General features: G+C 41.3%; 1 protein-coding gene across 1 annotated transcript; it reads right to left on the bottom strand.

The window, feature by feature from the left end:
- Positions 1–17,537: 17,537 nt before the first annotated feature.
- On the bottom strand, positions 17,538–25,050 carry LOC133406585 (hydroxylysine kinase-like). Its single transcript, XM_061684283.1, has 5 exons — positions 24,820–25,050; positions 22,732–23,039; positions 20,773–20,915; positions 18,103–18,283; positions 17,538–17,980 (listed from the first exon to the last, which is right to left on the bottom strand). The coding sequence occupies exons 1-5, from the start codon at positions 24,927–24,929 to the stop codon at positions 17,538–17,540; spliced, it is 1,185 nt and encodes a 394-aa protein (XP_061540267.1). The 5' UTR covers positions 24,930–25,050.

Here is a 25,050-nt window from a genome sequence, read left to right as displayed (position 1 = left end):
CTAGTTCCTTAGCTCTCAAAGAGGAACACAAATATTATGGTGACTACTTTGTTGTGCAGGAAGAGTAATGAGTAACAATGGCTAAATTTAAACAAGCGTCTTAATTCTGTTTTTTTTAATCTTGCCAATAGCAAGCAAACAAACGTCAACCCCTAGTCACCCCAATTTCTCCCCTCAGAGAAAAAGATGATTTGGCAGAATTACTGGAAATGACATACTGGCGTCTGTTTTATCTAAAAACAGCGGGGCTGCGAGAAAAACACAAGATTACTGTTGGAAAAAAACTCTTTGTTGTCTTAACTTCTGCTGCCACACTGCACAATGTTATATGACTTCTTGTTTTAGTAAAACAACTTTTCCCGAGTTCCCCTTAATTCCTTGACTTTCGTTTCAAACGATACAATTTGCCCTAAAGGAGATTACAAGCTCTTTTGGACGGATTTAAAAATGGGATTCTCATTTGTCCTCGTCCCTGAGCAACTTCTGGGTTTCTCTCCATATAGTGTCAATTTGCAAAACAAAACATAATATTAAAACCAACAAAAACATGTTTTATAACGGCATGTTTAGATTAAAATAGCAAAACATTCAATGCAATTTTTTACATAAGCCAATGGCTGTGCAAACATATTTCAGACCTCTGCTGCTGCTAAATATGTCTAATATAATAATATATATAATAATATATGTCTATGTATTTTTTTGTGTGTTTTTGAGAAATACTGTTAAACAGTTGTTGTTGCTCTTGATAATATATATATATATATATGTGTATATATATATATATATATATATATATATATATATATATATATATATATATATATATATATATATGGTTTTCTTCTAACAGAGACATGCTGGAAAAGAGTTAGTTAAAAGAGGATAAAGTTGACTTCAAATCTAATTTGGGCCACTGTGATACTGGGGGCGTTTCAGTGCATATTCTTTGCCATTAATGACATATACAGTATCTATGAGCGTTTGCAGGTGTGTGCACTGCGTCATATTGTAAAATTATTTCTAATACAGTATTTAGCTACGTGAGTCAAAATATTAGAGACACCAAACTCAGTATGAAGGAAGTACAGTTATACAACCACTGTCATTTACAACCACAATATTCAGCTCTGTTGCAGTGAACAAACATTACAGTTAAATATCGTGGCTGGCAAAGTTATTATATATCGTTAGCCTAATAACGTAGTTGTGTAAGTCATACTTGAACTTTTTTAAAAAACAAGAAACAAATATTTTTAGCATTGGTAATTTTATTTGATTTGGTAACAGTAAGTTAAAATGACTTCGGTAATTATGCTGGCAGGCTAACGATAGTATTTATTTTATTAGAAAGGAAAAATATGTAAAATGCAGAAACACTAATTGGCCACCATGTAAATCAAATGCCAAAGAAATAATAATAATGTTATTATAAGAATGCTTGGGTCTTTTTCGATTTTTTTTCTTTAATTGAGATTAAGTGTTGTGGTTTTTATTATGTCCAGAGGCCCTTGACACTTGTGACACAGGCCAGATGCAGAGCATTGTGTTTAATAATAATTTTTTTTAAAAAATAGCAGACTCGCAAGAGGTAAGGGGAAAATAGAACGTGCTTGTTGAGGTGAAAGCAAAGCAGCTGTTACAACACTGCTCATAATATAGACTTTGCCAAGTTAAATTAATCTATCCAAGTAAAAACAACAGCCCTCCATCCTCTTGTTACATGTCGTGTGTTATAACATGAAACACATTGTCAAACACCTTTAAATGTTCTGTGCCATAACCTTGACTAAGGTATTCACTAATCAAACATAGTGCCAATCAACTGGATCTGCTGCTAATTTCCTTTAAGAAAGCCCAACAGACTGTCACTTTTTCTCTGGAATAAAAACTCCCGATAACCAGAAATCTTGCCCCTTCATTCTCTGTCATGTGTACATCGCCTGTCTCCACCGATATCACATTTTGGATACAGACTTTTATCCAAGTCACAGTGGAACAGTTCTCAACCTGCGCTGTGCTGTCCTTGACATTAACATCAAATTAGCGATGCTTGGAAAATACTGCAGCCAAGCTCTTTCTCGATCAATGTGTCTACATAATACAGCTTCCAACATCCAAACTTAAGAGAGGACCGTGACTCTGCTCTTCCTATTCAAGCATAAAACTCAAAGGTATACGTAATAAATCGTCTTCTGGAAAATCAACTGCTTTTATACAAATAGTTGGGTTTTGGAGTGCCTGCCCATTCATCAAGTGTCAAATAACACAACTAGAGGTGCAACAATTAATCGATTATTCAACAACTAATCGATAAGCAAATTCATCAACAACTAGTTTGATAATTGTTTAGAGACATTGTTTAACTTAAAATTGTCCAAATGCTCAGAATTTGAGCGTCTCAACACTATATATGTATTAGTTATAGTTTTATTATTATAATTTTGAAGCCATCAATGAAGGCAGACTGATTATCTTTGTGTTTAATTTCAAAATAAGACATTTGCAATTACTTTGGAAAACAATTATCAACATTTATGCCTATTTTACAGACCAAACCAGTAACTGAATCATAATCAATTGATGGTTGTGTATTTTCTGCACTGTCTATTTGAAATAATGTCCCGTTTTTTAATAATGGGATGGAATTTAAAGAATGTTAAATCTGATTCATTGATTTATACAACAAATAATTGACAGATTAATCGGTGATTAAAATAATCATTAGTTGCATCCCCGAATACAACCAAGTAAATCTCCTGTCAGATGCTTATTTCTGAAAGTGTGTCGAATTACCAACCCCACACAGAGTTTTTCCGTCCGTGACAAGATCCACAATTTTTAAGCCGCCAGACCACATAGAAGCATTACCATGTCAAAGCCAAAAGGTAAGCAACGCTGCAGTAGATTAGCGTCAGCTAACAGCATCATCAATGTTCGCTTCTAACAAAAAGGTAAAAATTAGCCCTCAAAGCAGGCTAATTTCAGCAAGGCCCATATAATTGGATGCCAAGGACACTGTAATTCTTGATCCTCTGAGTATTTTGACAAAAGTGTGTCACAGACGTGTTATTAAGGCAGCTGGGAAATGTTTTAAATTGTGGAAAGGTATGCTAATATAAGCTCTTTTGGACCAGGGAGTTTTATATTTTGCCTCTTTCACTGGTAAATCCTTAGAACTCTTACAAATCCAAACAGAATCTGATATACTGTACTATTATTGTTCAAAAAGTATGAAGTGTACAACAAATCATTTATGTATCCACTTATTTTGGTTGAGGGATGTGAGGGGGTGCATAAAAATGTTACTTTCTTTTTTAGACATAAAAATATATAGCCAAATATAATGGCTCTTTTTATCAATAAATCCTCCTAAGAAATCTTGTAAATGTAAACAGAATTATTCACAGTATTTTTGTTCAAAATGTATAAATTAACTACAAATAAAAGCTAGCTGGATGGATGGTAACCACTACTTATGGCAGCTGGGTATGAGGGGATGTGTGAAACTATACTGTCAAGTATCAGATACCAATTGTTTTTATACTATGACTTCAAGCCATACATTTTTTGTGTGTGTTGGTGGATTGGGATCATAATGCCATTCCGTCTGTCGTGAACCGGAGGAAAAGTCTGGAGAAGTCCATCAAAATTGCACGGTACTCGTCTGGATGCCGTTGGCAATTAGCTGTTATTTTTCTTCCTTCCTGTATAACCAGCAGTTCTATTTTATGTTGAAATCGAAAAATATTAGTTTGGCGTTTTATTGGTATTAAAAAAAAAAAAAAAAAAAAAAAAAACCTTGTGTATTGTTCATTCACCTTTAGCCTGAAATGAAACGACACAACTCACGTTCGCATTACTTCATTAAAATTTTCCACAAAATTCCACAGTCTATGTCCACCTCTGACCAATCAATTATCTATACCTCTCTATGGTATGCGCATCCCTTCTGTAAGACATCTACAAAACTGATGTGTTTTCCACCGGCTCAGTGCACAGGCCACGGGAAAGCAAACTGTGGCAATGTTTGACAGTCATTCAATTCATTTATTATTCTGTGCTGGCCAACTTTGAGACTTTTCCAGGTCTAAAGGAGAAAAGTCCTTGACTGAAGTACGGGACACGGGAAGTCACACTGAAAACAAACTGATAAGACTGGAGGGGCCGGCTTACTGGAGGCCTTCCTTAGCTTGCCTCCCAATTGTGAAGAGCATTCTTTTTGTTTTTACCTGCCAGTGGCTCGAAGCTGTGGAGAGGCTGCTGCTTTGAGTTGTGTTTTTATGTATTGCAAAACTTAGTTTTCTTCCTCCTGACCATCGGAAATCAACATTTGTCACCAAAATAACCTAATCCAAATGCTGTGACTGAACATTAAGATTTTGACTACGTGCTCGAAGGTCAGTTTTTTATTTTAATTTTATTTTTATTTATTTTTTTGCAATTGTTTTCCACTCCATCATGTTGCGTTTTAATAGTAAGCAAATGCAAATGTACAAACTTGGTGCACAATACAAAGGAAATGAACTCATTCTAAATAACCCACTTACGGCGAAATGCGTTTTTTGTTTTGCTTTTTAGGTGCTAATTAGAATCTTCTGCAGTATTCAAAAGAGATGCAGTATGAAGGAAAGATCTCTTTTCCAAATGCCAAGAGGATTAATGGCACTTTGAAGTGAGGTTGGTATATTAAAGTCCTCCGAGTTGCCATTTGTATTGCAGCCATCATACTGTAAATGGATCATGGATTCCAAAGATGAGGGGGAAAAGAGACAAGGCATGTGAGAAGCGGCAGACAAGGCGGAGAAGACGCCTCACGCAGGCATCAAGGCAGTAGTGAGAGTCAAATGAAAACTCAGTGTTTGTATTCCAGGGAACTACAGTGAATTATACAATAAATAGCACTAAAATGAATGATGACTAAAGTACTGTATCTATACAGTATATGGAACGTTGCAACAGGGGCAGAGGGCAGACGGAGACATTGAGTTGGAACACTGAAAAACTCATATAGATTGTGCTATGTGATGGGATGTAAAACTATTGGGCCTTCCTAGCACAATAGCACTTGAATGTAAGAGAAAAATTCATATTCAATAAGCACATCTGCATTTGTTCATGTTCTAAGAACTGATGCGATCAAGCTCAGAGTACTATCAAGGTTTCACTCACAATGTGTTCACTTTGTTCTTGATGGTCCAAACTTTTTTTCCTCCAACAAACTTAACGATTATTGCTCTCCCTTAAATGAATATACTACTGTACAGTCGTCATCAATGAAAGGTGTACAAGTTTAAGCAGACATTTGAAAGATTCAAAGGTAAGGAAACCATTGCGGCTCAAAGTTCATTGTAAGGTACATGGAATGATGTCTCCATCTAGTGTTGAACCCAGGTCATTGCTGAATTTTAAATTCAAAATTCGGTCAGTCTTTGCATAACCACTGCATAAAAAAGTCATTCCCTCCAACCATGCCTACAAAAGCAATTTTTAACCCAGAACTGTGCCTTCCAGACTCAAAGATAATCTTCAAAAATGTATCTTTTTGTGTCGCAATGTATTCCCATTAATTTAATGTTGACCACGTCACACATACCCTTGAGGTTTCATTCACACATACAATTTCCTAAGTGTTGAAATGGATTACTATTCAAAGTTGGCTATTTTCCATGTTTTTCTGGGGGGGGGGGATGATTCAGTACAAAAGTATCAAAGTTACTGACATTAGTAATCACATAAAATCAATGATTTTACATAAAGAGCATTTATAAATCATAACTGGACTGACCATTACATACTGATATTTTTAATAAACATGAGAAATACTGATATTATTAAAACCAGCACCAGAGCTCATAACAGAACAGATTATTAATGCTTTGCATTGTTTATTTTAACTACCGTATACTCCATTTCAAGAGGCATCGCTATATACTGTACAGTAACCTGGTTTCAAACAATTGCACTTTCAAAATATTCATGAGCATACTGGGTTTTTTTGTTTTGTTTTTCCCCCAGATGAAAAACTATTGCATTGGACCTAAACTTATTTTAGGTTTTGTATTGTTTTGGCACATCTTTTTCTGACAGAATGAGTAAGGAAGCAATCTTGTCTTTGTGGGTTTTTATTACAAGGAAAAAAAGAAAAGTCTTTGCAAAGAGGAAAAGGTACAAGTCTTATGAGTTGTGATGGAAAAATGTATATATTATTTCATAAAAATACAGTGTTGCTGTAACTGCATTAAGATGATAGCACCCTTGTTCACTGGGAACAAGAGCATTTTGGAAAAGTACGACAATGCACATTCCACAAGGCAATAAACCCCCACACCTCCATTCAGAGACCACGTCCTAAAAAAGGTCATAAAATGTGATACCACCTACTCAAGCTAAATAAAAAGGGCAGAGGGGAGGCAAATGTTCGAAGAGTCCTGCTCGCTGAGAGAGCGACTGCTTCTCCTCTTGCCGCAAGAGAAAAGTCCTGGCTCAGGTTGTGTTTTGTCTCTTTTGTCTCTTGCTAAATTGCATGCTAAATTGAGAATATCTGTAGATTTACAGATGAACTCTGACATCTAATTTGGCGATTCGAGCCGGATGCCAATATATCTGCGATCGTGGGGGCGTCGCTGACGGCGACTGAAGACTGTGCACAGCCAGACGAAATCTGCAAAAGAAGTCCACTTTCCGTGGCCGGTTGCGTCAGCTTCCTCCCCAGGGTCGTGGATTGACGGCATCCAGAACTAACAGCGCCCATCGCGACAGCGAGACAACGCAAGCCGTGAGTGCAGTTGTATTCTTCAGGCGCCTAGAACAAAGGAGGGTTGCAGTCCCTGCCTAGAAGAGTGGAGTTTTAGTCTTGCACTCAATACAAAAACAGGGTTAAAGTCCCGTGTTAGGTACGTACAATATTGTGTGTGAGGTTGAGTGATTGTGTGAGTGCCTGCAACAAGTCACCAAACGCAGAAGCAGCGGGACAGCTGGAAACCGAACGGTGTTCACTCAAAGCTGTCTGATCAGTTGAAGTAAGTGAATGGTGACAAGTGGTTGATATTTTGGAAGTCAAAAGTTGGAATCTATAACGAGTGAAACCTGTGATAAGGTTGAGCTTGCTCCGTTGAGAGATTTGCTGCAAGTATTGTCATAGTTACCAGAAAATGGGAAATTGTTGTTGTAAGAATCAGACTGACGATGATAACAGGCCCATCTTTCGTTAAACTAAAGCAGTACCCTGTTGTTCTTCGTCTGTCGTCTCGATCTGATGCCCAGTCAGCAACACAATATGCTACAAACTCAAGATTATTATCTCTTTTCTTGTAACACAATATTTGATTCATTGTTCCCTTCAAGTATCTTAGAAAATGTTTAGTCGTTATCCATTGTTGTTCTGTTGGTTCTTTAAGGTATTGTGACAGTTTACTGACAATCCAACTTAGGTCAGGTCTTGTACATGTCATCACATATATCAAACTGCCGACCACTTCACAATATTTTCTCGGATTAATAGGTGCACTGTCATTGTCAATGTTTTGTTTTTGCTCACACAGTGTCACCCTTGCCTTGCAATCAGACATACCGAATTTTTCCAGTATTTTTGTGATACACCTTGTTTGGTACATTGTGATCCCATTGTTCTGTGGAAAGTCAATACCAAGAAAATGTTTTGAGTTTCCCAAGATCTTTCGTCTTCAATTTTGCTTTCAGCATTGCCTTTACCTTGTTAAGAGCATCCTCATCAGTTGATGCAATAATTAGATCATCGACCCAAATTATTAGAATTATCCATTCATTGCTTGTCTGTTTGTTATAGACACAGTGATCTGCTGAATTCTGCACAAAGTCATTTTCAATGAGGTAGTCGTGTAACATCCTATTCCAATTTCTTCCGGATTGTTTCAATCCATATAATGACTTGTTCAGTTTCCAAACTATTCTCCCACCTTTGTCGCATTTGGTTTCAAATCCTTCGCGTTGCTCTCTATACATCTCACAATCGATAGGAGCATGAAAATAGGCTGTTTTCACATCCATCTGATGTAATGTCATGTCATATTGAGCTGCCAGTTGCATCAAAGTACGTACAGATATCATGTTTACAGTTGGAGAAAATGTCTCCTTGTAATCTATTCCTTCCACCTGATTGTATCCTTTTGCACCTATCTAGCCATATATGTTTCAGTCTCATCTGGTTTTTCTTTGATTGTGTAAACCCAGCTGCCCCCCACTGCATGTTTACCCTCTGGCAGTGTGGTCAATGTGAATGTGTTATTTTCCTGAAGGGAGTCCATTTCCTCCTATGTTTGACTTTGGCGACTGCACGGCTACACTGTAGGTTAGTGGTACATTACACACCATCCTGTACCAGAAATCTACATTTTTGGATATCAAGTCATCACATTCTATTTCACATTCATAGTCCCTAGGTACTGAGGTCTCTTTCTCTCTCCAGTAGGATAATGTGAGGTAATTTCTTCCTGTCCTGTTTGGGATTCTTTATCACTTTGGGAATGTTCAACATGGGGTTCCCGTGTCTGTGCTAGACTTTGATCAACCACTTTGGCTTTTGGCATAGAGCTTCTAAACCTTCCCTCACATGGATCACTTATTTGCGGATCTGTTTGCGTTTGCTGTGCAATCGCACTTTTTGCAGCAAACTTCAACAGTCTGTGTTTAAGGACTTTTCCTGTGTCTGGATAGTAGATGTAATGTACTGACTAAAATGTGTTGAACTGTATTTGTTTGAATTGCTGTTGTGAAAACTAGTTAAAAGTTTGTTTGGTTCTTTGTGTGGATGGATACTGGGGTGTCCTGCGTTCCGAGGGGTCTGTGAACATTTCAGTTTTTTTTTTTTTAATTATTGATTGAATGGGTGGTGCGTCCAATGGGATTGGGGGAAGGAGGTGGGTCGTGTGGGGAGAGCGGGAGATGTGGCGGGAGAGAATAGTTGTTTTTTTGGGGGCTTCTTGACCTGGTTTTTCTACGCAAACGGATTTACTGTTTCAACGCGAACGGATTTACTCTTTCAACGCCACGGGTCCTGCCTGCTCAACGCCACGGGTCCTGTCTGCTCAACGCCACCGGGCTGCCGCTTCGACGCTACGGGATCCAGTCGCTGTGCCTACTGAAGCGTTTTTAGGGCACGTTCCTACTCCAATCGGTTTCGGTTTCTTTTCCCCAGTGAACTGAGGGTTCAACGATTTTGTGAGTACTGCCAGTGAGGGCTCGTCCGGGATTGTTATTGTTCACTAGTGTATTTCTGCGCAAAGAGAAAAAAAAAAAAAGAAGAAATTTGGTTAATGTTGACCGGGGTTGTAATAGCACTGTAATCACAATACTGAGTGTGTTTTGTGTGACTGGTTTTGGGAAAAAAAAAACTCAAAACAAAACATGGAGTCCGAACAAATAATCAAATGGTGTGACGACAAAGGTATTGATGTTAAGAATTCTATTGTGCTTAGTGGGGTTTCTCTTGATGTTACTGATGAGAACATTTATAAGGTACTTGATGAAGCTAAAATTTTTGGTCGCACTAAAATCAGAGGACGGTGTCTAACACGCAGAAACAACAATCAGTCCATATTAGTTGAGACCACAGATGACATGACTAAAACTGACTTACCTGAACAGTTGCTTGCTGGGGACCCGTTAGAATTGTGGGTAGTAAGTGTCCCTGATTTTCAGACTTTCCATGTGACTAGTGACAAAAGAGGTTTCCAATCCAAGCTAGTATCATTCTTAGCCAGTGAAGGAAAGACTTTAGATGATGTGACAGGTTTGCTTAAGACCACGCCTGCCCCACCCGCTGTTCCTGACTTGAACACAGAGCTTGTCAATGCCATCTCTTTGCTTGTGAAAAAATGTCAAGCCCCGCCTATGGACGGACAAGGCTATCGTAAACGTCACTCCTTCTCGGGCATAAAGCCAACGCTACCTGGAGAAGAGGAGTCTGACTCTTGGGCGGAACAGACCACCCACCTGCTGGATGAGTGGCAATGTTCTGATGTTGTCAAGAAACAGAGAATCGCTGAAAGTCTCAAAGGGCCTGCAGCAGATATTGTCTGGGGTTTAAGAGCCACTAACCCCAGTGCCACTGCCAATGAGTATCTTAAGGCCCTAGAAACTTTTGGGACCACAGATAGTGCAGCTGATCTCATGGTAAAGTTCCGTAACACATTCCAGCAAGAAACTGAGAAGTTGTCAGGATACTTACTCAGGTTAGACAAACTGCTGCACGCTGTTCATCGGAAAGGTGGGATCGACGTCACTGACATGAACAGGACACGCATCGAGCAAATTGCTAGAGGTGCTCTCACTCATGATCTTGCTGCACTTCGTATAAGGATGACTTACAAGCTAAAGCCCGCTCCAAGCTTCACAGAGCTCCTTCGTGAGGTAAGAGAAGAAGAGGGGATGGTTCTTGAAAGAGAAAAAGTGAAGAATGTTGTTTCTTCATCTGCGGTTAAGTGTGCAGGTTGTGCTACGGCGTCAGTGGTGTCAAAACAACCAGAGTCTGCAGCATCAGTAGCTGTTGGAGTGGAGACCGACCATGCCATAGAGAGTCTGAAGAAGGAACTTCAGTGGCTTAAAAGTGATATTGCACGTCTGCTATCTGTCTCTATCGCCACATCAGAAAGTCCACCACAGCATGCAATCCAGAACCACACTCAAAAAGCTGCTGTAAAATATGTAAGTGGGAAAGAGAGAACTCCCAGATTTCAATATGGTGCAGATGTTTTTTGCTACAAATGTGGTGAAGGTGGTCACTTTCAGCGGGAGTGTGAAAACCCAGAGAATCTCCGAAAAGTGAATAAGCATCTCCTGAAAACAAAACAGCTGATGGGAAACTTCCCAGGAGCTCAATAAAGGAACGGCCTGATGCTCTGGAGAGAACACGTTCCACAAAGTGTGATACGCTAAAAGAAAGCAAGGCTGATTTGCCAGATGGTTTAATTGAACCTAGTTCTGTTGTTCCTGTACAAGTTGAGGGCATCTACGCCAAAGCTTTGCTTGATAGTGGGTCCCAAGTTACCCTGCTGTACCGCTCCTTTTATGACAAGTATCTGAAACACCTGCCCTTGACCCCTATTGAGTGCTTGGAAATTTGGGGCCTCAGTGCAGACCAATATCCATATGATGGTTATATGTGTTTGAAACTTGAGTTTGCTGGAGATGTAGTGGGTGTAGCTAAGACCATAGAAACACTTGTGCTTGTGTGTCCAGACCCAGTCATGAAAGGTGAGATTTCTATTGTGGTTGGCACAAACACCTCCATAGTTCGGAGCTTATTTCAGTCCTGCAAGACACAAAACGGAGATAATTTCTTACATAACATGTCTGTTCACCCAGCAATAAAAGAGGCTTATGAGAGGTTTCGGAGCACCCCAGATGATACAGCTGATCTAAAAAGAGGAACAGTCTGGTTCACTCAAGAGAAGCCCTTAGTGCTGTCTCCTGGTGGCGTTGCAAAAGTGGTTGGCGTGCCAAAATTTGCGGGGGGGGGGGGGGTTTCTGGTCAGGCTGTTCTTGTAGAACGTCCAGAGGAGGGTTACTTCCCTGAAGAACTGTTAGTGATGCCTGTTGTTGATAAAGCAAGCGCTGTTCATTGTCGTCGTATCACAGTAACTTTGAGAAATGTATCAAATCATTCTGTGACATTGAAACGTGGTATGCAAATTGCTCATTTGCACAGGGTGGATGTCATAAATGCAGTCCCTGAAAAGAAGTCATCTAAGCCGTCCACATCTCAACTATGCCCCTCGTCTTTCAACTTCACAGATTCTCCTGTGCCTCCTGAGTGGAAGGAGCTGTGTCAGAGAATGATGGAAAGGAAATAGGTTTTCTCCTGTAGTGAGTTTGACGTTGGTTGTGCAAAGAGCACACAACACAGCATTCGAGTGACGGAGGACAAACCATTCAGAGAACGATTACCTCCAAAGGATTTGGAGGATGTGAGAAAACATTTAAATGATTTGAAAGAAGCTGGAATAATTTCAGAGTCTAGAAGCCCCTATGTGTCACCTATCGTTGTGGTCCGCAAGAAAAATGGGACCATACGTATGTGCGTGGATTACAGGACATTAAATAGGAGAACAATTCCTGACCAGTATACAGTCCCACGTGTGGAGGATGCCCTGACATGCCTGAGTGGTAGCAAATGGTTCAGCATGCTTGATCTCCGAAGTGGCTACTATCAGATCCCTTTATGTGATGCTGACAAAGAAAAAACTGCATTTACCTGTCCGGCAGGATTTTATCAATTTGAGAGAATGCCACAAGGCATCTGCGGAGCACCAGCCACGTTTCAGCGTATCATGGAAAGGACTGTTGGTGATATCAATCTGCTGGAAGTGTTAGTGTACATTGATGATGTCATTGTTTTCGGGAGAACAATGGAGGAACATGAGCAGCGCCTTCTTAAAGTGCTTGACAGATTAAAGGAAGAGGGACTTAAATTATCTTTGGATAAATGTCAGTTCTGCTGTCCCTCTGTAACCTATCTTGGGCATGTCGTTTCTAGCAATGGCATTGCTACTGATCCTTCAAAGATCGAAGCTGTGAAGTCGTGGCCACGCCCAGAGAACAACACTGCTCTCCGTTCTTTTCTTGGGTTTTGCGGATACTACCGACGGTTTGTGAAAGATTTTTCCAGAGTCTGTTATCCGCTCAATCAGCTACTGCAGGGCTGCATTGTGACTGGAAGGCCAGGAGGAAAGACTAAAATGGAAAAGAACAACATAGAGAAAGAGAACTCAAAAACAGACATGAAGACAACAGAGTGGTACCACCCCTCAGAGCCATTTGGGGCAAGGTGGAATGAAGACTGTGAGAAAGCTTTTGAGAAATTAAAGGTCAGTCTTACAGAATCACCTGTCCTAGCAATCGCAAACCCAAATCTGGCTTATGTTCTGCATGTTGATGCAAGTAGAGAAGGCTTAGGAGGTGTCCTCTATCAGGACCAAGGAGAAGGTTTGCGCCCGGTTGCATTTGTAAGTAGGAGCCTCTCTCCGTCAGAAAAAAATTATCCCACGCATAAACTTGAATTTCTGGCTTTAAAATGGGCTGTCACTACCAAGCTGCATGATTATCTCTACGGAGTCAAGTTCGAGGTTCACACAGACAACAACCCGTTAACATATGTCTTAACCACCGCTAAGTTGGACGCAACAGGACATAGATGGTTAGCGGAGCTATCAATGTATGATTTGAGCCTGAAATATCGCTCTGGAAAACAAAACATTGATGCAGATGCATTGTCACGGCGACAGCGATGTGTCTGGTGAAGAGGAAGTGTCCATGTCTCCTACCAGCGTCCAAGCTGTCTGTCACATGTCGTCAATTAGAACACCTCATCCTCACCGTTGCAGAGCTGTGGATCTCCTGGGCTCATCCAAGCATGCTGTACCCAGAGCTTATTGTAGTGTGTCTTCTGTAAGCACTCAGCCACTGCCCCAAATGTCTTTAGCTGACATCTCACATTCTCAGCAGGAAGACCCATGCATTGGAGAAGTGTGGTGTGCTGTTGTGCAGAACTTTGCGGACCAGGCTAACAAATGAAAACATCCGGATGTGTCATTGTGGTTAAAAGAGTGGGAAAAGTTAAAGGTCAAGGACTCTGTACTGTACCGAATCAGTAAGCCTCCCAACAAACCAGTTCTTACTCCCACAGAAGTCTTTGCATGACCAGTCAGGTCACCTTGGGTTTGACAAAACCTATGGGTTGGTGCGAGAGAGATTTTACTGGCCTCGTATGAAAACACAGGTTGAGACGTATTGTAAAAATTGTCCAAGGTGTATTCAGAGGAAAACGCTGCCCAAGAGAGCTGCTGAGTTGTCACATCTTACCAGTGAGGGGCCGATGGATCTTGTCTGTATGGATTTCTTGACAATTGAGCCTGACTCCAGAAACATTTGTAATGTGCTTGTAGTTACAGATCACTACACACGTTATGCTCAAGCTTTTGCGACTAAGGATCAAAAGGCGTCAACAGTTGCTAAGGTCCTGTGGGAACAATATTTTGTCCACTATGGTCTACCGAAGCGGGTACACTCGGATCAAGGCAGAGATTTCGAGAGCCGCCTCATTCATGAACTGTTGAGTATGCTTGGTATAATGAAGTCTCGAACCACACCCTACCACCTGCAGGGTGACCCGCAACCTGAGCGTTTCAATCGAACTCTTCTCAACATGCTCGGTACTCTTGATGCACAGGACAAATGTAAAGGGAGTAAATACATCAGTCAGCTGGTGCATGCATACAACTGCACGCTAAATGAGTCAACAGGCCACTCTCCATATTTTCTCATGTTCGGTCGAGAGGCTAGACTGCCAGTAGATGTGGCATTTGGAGTCTCAAGTGATGGTACATCCACCAAGTCCTATCTGAAATACGTCAAAAACATGAAACGAGAATTGCAGACTGCCTACCAGCTCGCCGAGAGCATGGCTAGAAAAAAAAATGAAGGGAACAAACAACGCTACGATCAGAGAGTTCGTTTCTGTCCATTAATCTCTGGTGACAGGGTGTTAATCAGAAATCTTGGACTGCAAGGAAAACACAAACTAGCTGATCGTTGGAAAGTTACACCATATGTTGTGGAGAGTCAACTCCCTGGTTTGCCTGTGTTCAAGTTGAAGCCAGAGAACGGACAAGGCTCTAACAAAGTATTGCACCGAAATCTCATTCTGCCCATTGGACATGAAGTGAAATTGAATGTGGAAAAGAACGAAGATACACTTCAACGCAAAAGGAGAGCCAGCAAAAGACTCAAAGCAATGAGGGCTGAAAACTGTAATCTTTCTGGTGTACCAGCGCTTGATCATGTTGAAAAGATTGAGTCTGCATCTGACTCAGAAGAGGATGAAATGGGTGTGTGGTATGATTATCACTCCATATGTGAGTCAAGACAACCGGAAGCTCAGGAAACTGTTCAATCAGAACCTGTCAGCCTGGATTTGGATCAAGTTGTCCCTCCAATTAACCAAGAGATGGATGAGGTTACAGTTGAGGCACCTGCGGCAACAGATGACGATGGATCCGTAGTGCAAGATGAGACTTTTGAAAGTACTGTTGATACTGGAAGGGACACTGAAGCACAGACATTCGATGTAACGACTGCGAGACAAGACAGTATTACAGAGAGTTTCGACGAGGCACGACAGCCTCAAAGACTGAATAGGGTTCCTACCCGACTAACCTATGACTTGTTAGGGAGTCCAAGCTATGTGGCAGTTAGTACTCATACTGTCTCTCTAGCTAAGGTTGATGATAAGACAGATGGTTTATCTCCATCACCTTTGAGGTACAAGAGCACTTTTTATAAGTGGATTGGTTTGAGAGGGGAGTGTTTATCCTGTTCATAAAAGGTTAAGTTGTTATATATGTCATGAGGGCATGACCATTTATTTTTTTTTGTGGGGGGAGAGTGTAGTGTACTGACTAAAATGTGTTGAACTGTATTTGTTTGAATTGCTGTTAAAACTAGTTAAAAGTTTGTTTGGTTCTTTGTGTGGATGGATACTGGGGTGTCCTGCGTTCCAAGGGGTCTGTGAACATTTCAGGTTTTTTGTTTTTTTTAATGATTGATTGAATGGGTGGTGCGTCCAATGGGATTGGGGGAAGGAGGTGGGTCGTGTGGGGAGAGCGGGAGATGCGGCGGGAGAGAATAGTTGTTTTTTTGGGGGCTTATTGACCTGGTTTTTCCACGCAAACGGATCAACGGTTTTGTGAGTACTGCCAGTGAGGGCTACATAGACCAAATATGATGGACTATTTTTGTCATAGCCTACAAAAATCCCTTCTTCACACCTCTGGTCTAACCCAATTACGGTTCTGCATAAACTTCCCCTTTGTGCAAACTTCACAATTTAGATGAGATTTATCAATCTTACCCTTAATTTTCATTCCCTTTGTCACACGCTCAAGCTTTGACACATACTCGCAATTACAATGACCAAGAATTTTGTGCCATGTTTGAATATCGTGGCACCCATGACACTCATCATCATCATCATCATGTGGTCATCAGCATCGCTTGCTTGTTTCATATTGTCTCTCTTCATTATTCTGCAATTTGCATTTTTATGAGTCGAGCTCTTGCAAAAATTGCACAGTTGTTTATAGTTATTTTCATTGTGGTTCACTACTGCATTCCCGTGCTTTGTGACCTCTCTCTATACAGTTATAGCAAGTTATTTCAGAGTTATTTTTAACTTCTTTGTTTTATCCAGCCACTTGCCTTCATCACGTTGTCATCATTTGAGTGGATGTTAAATTTTTCCGTACTTTCGTAGCTTCTCAACTTTGTTTTGAATTCAACGAATGTCATCGTCTTGTCGCTTTGTGTAACGTCGATAGCGAATGGCTTGAAGTTGTCCGGTTAACCTTTCAATATCATTGCAATCAGTAGTCCGTAGCTCAGGGTCTCTTCGGCGTTCCTCAATGCGGTAATTGCAGTTTCCGCGCGAATAATATAGCCCGTGACACACTAGTTAGCTGCTTTTTGTAGCGAAGTTAGCTCTGTATAAAGGCTAATCACCCGCGGCTTTCCTTTGCCTGCATAGCGCTCCCGTCATCTGCTGCTTCTCTCATAATCAGTGAGAGGCTCTTGTGGTCCAAAACTTGAATTAGTTCGGAATATGCTTCTTAATTTTTGTTTATTGTCATGAAAATCATTGTGAAATGTGACAGTATGATGAGTAATGTATTTTTATTTGATAAACAGGAGGGAAATTATGGAAATTGTTTTATATATTATTTCATAAAAATACAGTGTTGCTGTAACTGCATGAAGATGATAGCACCCTTGTTCACTGGGAACAAGAACAGTTTGGAAAAGTACTACAATGCACATTCCACAAGGCAATAAACCCCCACACCTCCATTCAGAGACCACATCCTGAAAAGGTCATAAAATTTGATACCACCTACTCAAGCTTAATAAAAAGGGCAGAGGGGAGGCAAATGTTTGAAGAGTCCTGCTCGCTGAGATAGCGACTGCTTCTCCTCTTGCCGCAAGAGAAAAGTCCTGGCTCAGGTTGTGTTTCGTCTCTTTTGTCTCTTTTGCATGCTAAATTGAGAATATCTGTAGATTTACAGATTAACTCTGACAAGTTGTCACCTCTTACTGAAGTCTAACCAAAACAATCCCCTCCGTTATACAGAAGTGAGAGAGACAGAGAAGGAAAGCAAAACAATGATCTTTGTCCAGCTGCACTCAACTTATCTTTATCGAAAAACAGCGAGTAGTCACAACATGGCTGGGAACAACCAGGACGCACAAAACGGCCGGAAAAAAGCCAGCAGTCACAACATGGAACAATAAAGCATGTGAAGGTTGTGTAAAACTAATAGAAGGAATATTTGGTATATATAAAACATACATTTTCCAACTCAGTATGTTTGGAATGAAAACCCAGTAAAGCTATGCACCTACAGTAAATAATACATGGAAGGGGATTTGATGGCCTGACAAATGATCAAATATCTCGTTATTTTCATCAACATATTGTTTTGAATGCATCTAAAAATAGATTGACTACCTCACTTTCTGTCATTGAACTGAGCAGCACCTTGGAACCACACTTTCTCCACTTGCTCCTTTCCTATCTCAAAGAGCTTGCGTAAAATTGGAATGCCTTTCTTGGACGTAAGCATCAGATATTCTTCATTTTCGGGTTGCAAAGTCACCGAAAAACGAGCAATGACTAATGACTGGCAGAGGCGTGACAGGACCAACCAAAAGAGGCAGTCTCTCTCTGACGCGTTGAGAGGAAAGACACTTTCCCAGCCTGCTAGGATAGGTCCGCCCACATCAATGGGGTTGGGGTGCTCCAGCATCATGTACGTGATGGTGATGGCGAGCTCATAGACGTAGCAACCGAAGTTCATATCACCAAAATCAATGATACCAGAAATCTTGTAGTCATAACTTTCATTAGCTTGCACCAGCACATTGAGATCATTGAAGTCCCCATGAATGAGACCTGAGGAAAGACAAAAACACATGGCATATAAAACAATGATTCATTTGTCTATCCAAAGACATATGAAGTATTTGCTTATACTGTAGTTAACGAATACATATATCAGCCAATACAACACTTACATGCGCGGAAACTAGAGTATTTGGGGACCACAGCAGTCTTGTAATGCTGGAGGACAGACTTCACAACCTCCAGGAGAGGATCCCCATCGAGTACTTTCATGTATTTCTCCAGAAGGGGAATATTTGACAAACTCCATATGAACCCCTCCCTCTGCAGCACACACAGTTGAGGATGTTCCATCTGGGGGGAAGAAAAAAAAATAGAAATATTATGTTTGTAAATATACAGGAACAATGGTTAGCACATCTGCCTCACAGTTCTGAGGACCAGGGTTCAAATCCCGGCCCGGCCTGTGTGGAGTTTGCATGTTCTCCCCGTGCCTGCGTGGGTTGTGCTGGCAAAGTTTTGCTGTGCAACAGGGGAGTTTGAAACACTCCCTCTGTTTATTTTAAATGTTTTAATTATTCTGATGTTTATTGAAAATGCAGCCGGACAAAAAAAGGGTTTTGGGGGGGACAGACAGTGGGACAAAGTGGACAGCGGAACTTAGGGTGAAAACCACAGCAGGACAATAGTGAGACAGTCTTGATATTTGAACATAAGTAACATTACAACTATAATATAAAAATATTATTATGGTTACCAGATCCCAGACTGGTAACCATTATCCCTGTACTGTGAATGTGTGTGAATTGGAGAAACTGGTGGGGGTGGGGCGAGACGGTCACAGGGGAATATTGACCCGCCCCCGTCACCTCCACCCAGGCCGACCAGCTCCCCAAGGATATGTGAATGTATGTAGTGCATGAAAAAATCTGCGGGAGAGAAGCATGGCGGGACAGAGAGTAGGCCATGTGTGCTCCTCAGCCCGGCCCTACCCCTCCACCACAGACGGGTGTATGATGCATTAAAACCGGCGGACCGGCAGAGCAGTGAAGGCGGGGGGACCCAGACCGGAATCGGCAAAGAGCTGCCAACAACCGACCAGGCGCATGCCCCACCATACCCAGTGCCAGTCCTGGCCCAAATAAGGGGGGGGGGGGGGTCAAAACCACAAACACACACCCTCCCAGCAGCCCGCGGCACAGACCAAAATGAACACCCAACCTGGGGCTCCCCACAACCAGCACCAATATCAAACGCAAGAGCCAAAAGGCAATGCGTGCGGAAATAACACAATCAAGGCGACACCCACCCATTGATGTCCCAGCCATAAGTCAAATACAGCACCGCCAATGCAGCCACCCGGGGCTGGCCCACCACACCAAATGGTCCATAAGCACAAGCCCCAACCTGACCCCATTCTCCAAGCCCACAGCCCCCCAACCCGAAGGGCACGCACCGAAACACGGCACCCCGACATGAAAAGCAACCCCACACGGCACCGGTGACCTTCCACCCTTCCCCTTCAATGGATGAAACCAAATGCCATGAAACGCACATGCGAACCCCGTCCCAACCCACTGCGACGCAGTGTATGGATGGATATTAACAAGCCCGAAGATGGATGGATGCGCAACTGCAACTGTGTATATATTCCCACACACACACATAAACACGCACACATATACATACATACATTTTCCTTTCCACTTACCCTCACTAGGGTCACAGGTGTGCTGGAGTCTATCCCAGCTATCTTCGTGCGAGAGGTGGGGAACTGGTCGCCAGGCAATCGCAGGGCACATTTAAACAAACAACCATTCGCACTCACATTCACACCTACGGGCAATTTAGAGTCTTCAATCAACCTACCATGCATGTTTTTCACACATATTTTAGCCCTAGCCAAAATTTGAAAATGCAATTTTCGATGCCCAAACTTATCTTAACTGTTTCTAGATGGTGCACCATTTCCCGTTTTGTGCCTTGCTATGAAATGATTCATGTGTCCATACTGATGTTGTGTAATTGTCTGCATGTAAAAAATAAAAATAAAAAAGGGAGACTATGTCTTTCATGAGGGGAACACACATACCAATATTTAACCAATATTTAAAACGTGAGGAGAACAATTCTACGTCAAACAAGTACCAAGACTGATCTGTGAGAGGCAACATGGCGCCACAGTTGCTCAAGACTGCCAGAAAATACAAAGAAGAAAATTAGGAGGAGAAGTAGTAGGAGCAGTAGTTATAGTAGTAGTAGAAGAAATAGAAGAAGCTAAGATAACTGTTATCTGGTAACTACATTGCAGTTGCAAACATCTCCTTATCCTTTTTACTGTGGTGATTGGTGAATTACTTGCGATAAGCGTTATACAAACACTAAACACAACCAGTTGCTCCTCCATTTATGTGAGGCAATAGCACGAGCTTCAGTTCGCTTCCTAATTGGCTTTGTCACTTTACACTTTCTTGATAATCAGAACCTTTTATACTAATTATAAAAGGATCTGATGATCAAGAAAGGGTACAGAAAACTGTGTTAGTGCTAAGAGTTTATTTTGTCTTTACCGGAAGTGTTTTATTGTGCAGCACGCTACACAGGAGCTTCTCGGTGCCTTTTGCCCGCATTCTCAACTCTAAGAAAGAAATGGGGAGTTCTTGATGTTTCACAAATACAAACTTGTACCGTAACGTTCAGAAAAGACGTTTGAGCCTCCGTTGTGATTGAAGAAGCTATCACTACGTAACAGGGGCCTTTGTGCAAAGCAGTAGAGTTTTGCTGTTTCAACTATTGAAACCCACCAAAGGACATCAAATGCTTTACAGTAGGACTGTGTGAACCTCTTTGAGGGTGTTGTCCATTCTGGCTGCTGTCTGGCCAACTTCATAAAGTAGCTGTGATGAGAAAGACACATCAGAAATGGGGATTCCTGGCAAATAGGTCAACAGGCGCACCAGGTGCTTCTGTAAACCAGAGCCACAATCTGCCAAATGTAACAAACACAACAATTAGTATTACAGCTTGCATCTTCTGTTTTCAATTTCATTAATATTAGGGGAGAAAAATTAAGTACAAATAAAGGAGAAACTTGACATATGGATGTCATTTGCAATGAGTCGAGTCCTGTTAGTCTACTTCCCGCAGCTGTTGACGTGGAGTTTAACGGTGAACTAAAACGAAGGGAGGCAACCACATTTTAACATAATTTATACAACACAAGGCTGACAGGAGCACAACACATGCACAATCGAATAGGATCTGTAGAAATGTTGATGTTTCAGTGAAAATATACACTGAACAAAAATATAAATGAAACACTTGTTTTTGCTCCCATTTTTCGTGAGCTGGACTCCAAGATCTAAATCTTTTTCGACATACACAAAAGGCCATTTCCCTCAAATATTGTTCACAAATCTGTTTACATCTGTGTTAGTGAGCATTTCTCCTTTGTCGAGATAGTCCATCCCACCTCACAGGTGTGGCATATCAAGATGCTGATTAGGCAGCATGATTATTGCACAGGTTTGCCGTAGGCTGGCCACAATAAAAGGCCACTCCGGTTTCCTCCCACATCCCAAAAACATGCGTGGTACGTTAATTGAAGACGCTAAATTGCCCGCAGGTGTGAATGTGAGTGCGAATGGTTGTTTGTTTAGTATATGTACCCGGCAACCAGTTCAGGGTGTACCCCGCCTCCTGCCTGATGATAGCTGGGATAGGCTCCAACACTCCCACGACCCTTGTGAGGATAGGTGGCTCAGAAAATGGATGGATGGATGTACCCCTGCCATATTGGAATGAAAGTGAAGGCTATATCTTTTTCGTAACCTGTAGATGGCGGCATACATTCATAAAATGTGAAAGTCTTCTTCATTTTCTCCTATACCTATGTATTATGCACATTATTGACTTTTGACAATTTTTTTGGGGGGGGGGGGGGGTGCACATTATACACGTGAAATTACGGTATGTTTTCACACCCCTTCTTTATTGCACTATGTGGTGCCTATCTCACCATATGTTGCTTATCAGTATCATAATTACATTTAGCAACCCATCAAAATGATGCGGATTTCATTTTTGAGCACGGTTGCCCTCTTTGTTGGAAGTGCCCCCTAAGCACTGTGCAGTCTGTTTCAAACTGCTGATGACACCCTGTGACACTCTACGCTTAGCGGCCACTTCCCTCTGAGAACATCTAGTTTCGTGAGGTACTGTTGAGCTATTGTTCAATTGTTTGTCTTGGTCACATGATGTCAATATGTGAACAGCATGATGAAGAGGACTGTTTAAAAACTAATTATAATTGAACCAGGAAATGTATTGTACATTTATGTATCAAGTACCTATTGTGAATTTTGACATTGAGCAATGGCAGCATCTTGTTGTCAAGAAAGTAAATTGAAGTAATATTAGTATATTTGTCACCACCTTGTGGCATCTATAGGCAATTACAAACCTTTTTAGATGGGCGTCAATTTTCACTCTTCGCAGCAAAATTTCACCTGAAAGACGAATATCCCTTACTTGCTGTGAGTAGTGTATATATCGATCATATACTTCCCACTTTGCACTAATTGTACAACTACAAATATTACTATTCATATTTACATAATCAGATTAGGCTTAAATTTATTTCCCTCCTCAGTGCTGGTCTTTTCATTTGTTTGTACTTTGTTGGTTGTAATACGGTATTAATTCAAGTGATTATGTTACAATATTACTGCTGTGCCAATTTAAATTCCCTAATCTATCCGTCTGTCTATCTATCTATCAGTCTACAGTGGCTGGTCTCCTACCGATGTCTTCCAGGATCATGTTCTGTCCCATTGTTGTTTTCAGGGTTGTTTGAGTAGGTAGTCCATTTTCATGCAGAAAGTTCATTGCGTAAGTCTGCAGTTCTATCAGGATGGGGTCCTTTGTGTACACCGAGTTCAGAATCTTCAGCAAATACTCGCCACCTTCGACAGTCGCAATGAAAAAGTTCTGGTCATCATAGCTGGGGAGACAACGGAGTTGAAGGGGAGTCAGCTTGTAGTGTTTCTTCACAATCTCTGCTGCCTGAGATTGGCTGAGGTTGGGCTTGGCGTGGTTCGCTGCCATGTCCCTGTAAACAACACAAGCCTGTTTCAGTAATGTACAATGCAGCAGTTGTTAGGGTTTATCCATCCGTCCTTCCATTTTCTTCACCGGTTGTCCTCATCAGGGTCACGAGTGACTGGAGCCTATATGAGTTCACTTTGGGCAAAAGACAGGGTGCACCCTGGACTGGTCACCACTCAATCATATATAGACAACCATTCACACTCACACCGGTGAAAAATGGAGACTCTTCAATTCAATAAACTGTAGTACCATGAGAAACTGATGAAAGCACAGGGAGATAAACTCCACACAGGAGCGCCTGAGCTGAGATTCGAACACTGGGACTTCTTGACTGTATGCAGATGTGCTAACCACTGTGCACTGTGCTGCCCAGTAGTACAGTATGCTATAGAAAATGAAGAGCAACTGTTGAAGGGCATTTGTCCAACAGTGTGTGAGACTTGATCAGCGTCAGTTAGCAGAACAGCTCATCCAGTAACCAAAGGGTTCATCGTTCGAATCCCGGCTCATACACATAAACATATGTTTAACACTCTGTGAATCAGTGAAGTGATTATAAAATCACTTCAGTTGTATTGACAATTTTGTTTGCATATAATCTTGAGGGACTGTATTATAAATTAATATATATATATATATATATATATATATATATATATATATATTATATATATATATATATATATATACATACATATATATATTGTTGGCGGCACGACTGGTTAGCACATCTGCCTCACTGCTCTGAGGATCAGGGTTCAAATCCCAGCCCCGCCTGTGTGGAGTTTGCATGTTCTCCCCGTGTTTGCGTGGGTTTTCTCCAGGCACTCCGGTTTCCTCCCACGTCCCCAAAACATGCGTGGTAGGTCGATTGAAGACGCTAAATTGCCCGCAGGTGTGAATGTGAGTGCGAATGGTTGTTTGTTTAGTATATGTACCCTGCAATTGGCTGGCGACCAGTTCAGGATGTACCGCGCCTCTCGCCTGAGGATAGCTGGGATAGGCTCCAGCACACCCGCGACCCAAGTGAGGATAAAGCGGTCGAGAAAATGGAATGGAATGTATTTAGTTAGGTCCAGACTGAACGGTGACCGACCGGTTAGTACATGCGGCTCACAGTTCAGAGGTCGAGTGTTCAAATCTAGGCTCTGTCCTTCCTGTGTGGAGTTTGTATGTTTTCTCTCGGTACTCTGGTTTCCAATAAGTTGACTTAATGTTAGTCATGATGGTAGTACCTACTTGGAGACCTAAGTATTTTTTTTTTCATCCAAGAAAAAAGCTTTACGAAGCTGCGAGAGAAAATATTAATTGTGTTCACTTGAGAAACTGGTTTGACAGAAGTTTCAGCGCAAATGAATTGTGCTCTTATGCAAATTAGATTCTCCTTCGCGGTAAGTATAACCTCAAACTTCAGAAGAAAAACGTCTCTTTTCAGTTTACCTCGTTGTGTGTGACAAGGTGGTGTGGAATTCAGAGAAGGAAAGCAAAACAATTATCTTTGTCCAGCTGCACTCAACTTATCTTTATCGAAAAACAGCGAGTAGTCACAACATGGAACAATAAAGCATGTGAAGGTTGTGTAAAACTAATAGAAGTAATATTTGGTATATATAAAACATACATTTTCCAACTCAGTATGTTCGGAATGAAATCCCAGGAAAGCTATGCACCAACAGTAAATAATACATGTAAGGGGATTTGATGGCCTGACAAATGATCAAATATCTCGTTATTTTCATCAACATATTGTTTTGAATGCATCTAAAAATAGATTGACTCACTTTCTGTCATTGAACTGAGCAGCACCTTGGAACCACACTTTCTCCACTTGCTCCTTTCCTATCTCAAAAAACTTGCGTAAAATTGGAATGCCTCTCTTGGACGAAAGCATCAGATATTCTTCATTTTCGGGTTGCAAAGTCACCGAAAAACGAGCAATGACTAATGACTGGCAGAGGCGTGACAGGACCAACCAAAAGAGGCAGTCTCTCTCTGACGCGTTGAGAGGAAAG

Source organism: Phycodurus eques, chromosome 8 (assembly GCF_024500275.1).
Source record: "Phycodurus eques isolate BA_2022a chromosome 8, UOR_Pequ_1.1, whole genome shotgun sequence".
Taxonomy (NCBI): Eukaryota; Metazoa; Chordata; class Actinopteri; order Syngnathiformes; family Syngnathidae; genus Phycodurus; species Phycodurus eques.
This window is presented reverse-complemented; position numbering and strand designations above follow the sequence as displayed.

Excerpts from the sequence above, each read along its gene's own strand:
- LOC133406585 (XM_061684283.1), bottom strand. The coding sequence starts at position 24,929 with ATGCTTTCGTCCAAGAGAGGCATTCCAATTTTACGCAAGTTTTTTGAG. Across the intron at positions 20,916-22,731 it reads CATGATCCTGGAAGACATCG|ATTGTGGCTCTGGTTTACAG; the intron begins GTAGGAGACCAG and ends TACATTTGGCAG. Across the intron at positions 17,981-18,102 it reads ATACTCTAGTTTCCGCGCAT|GTCTCATTCATGGGGACTTC; the intron begins GTAAGTGTTGTA and ends GTCTTTCCTCAG.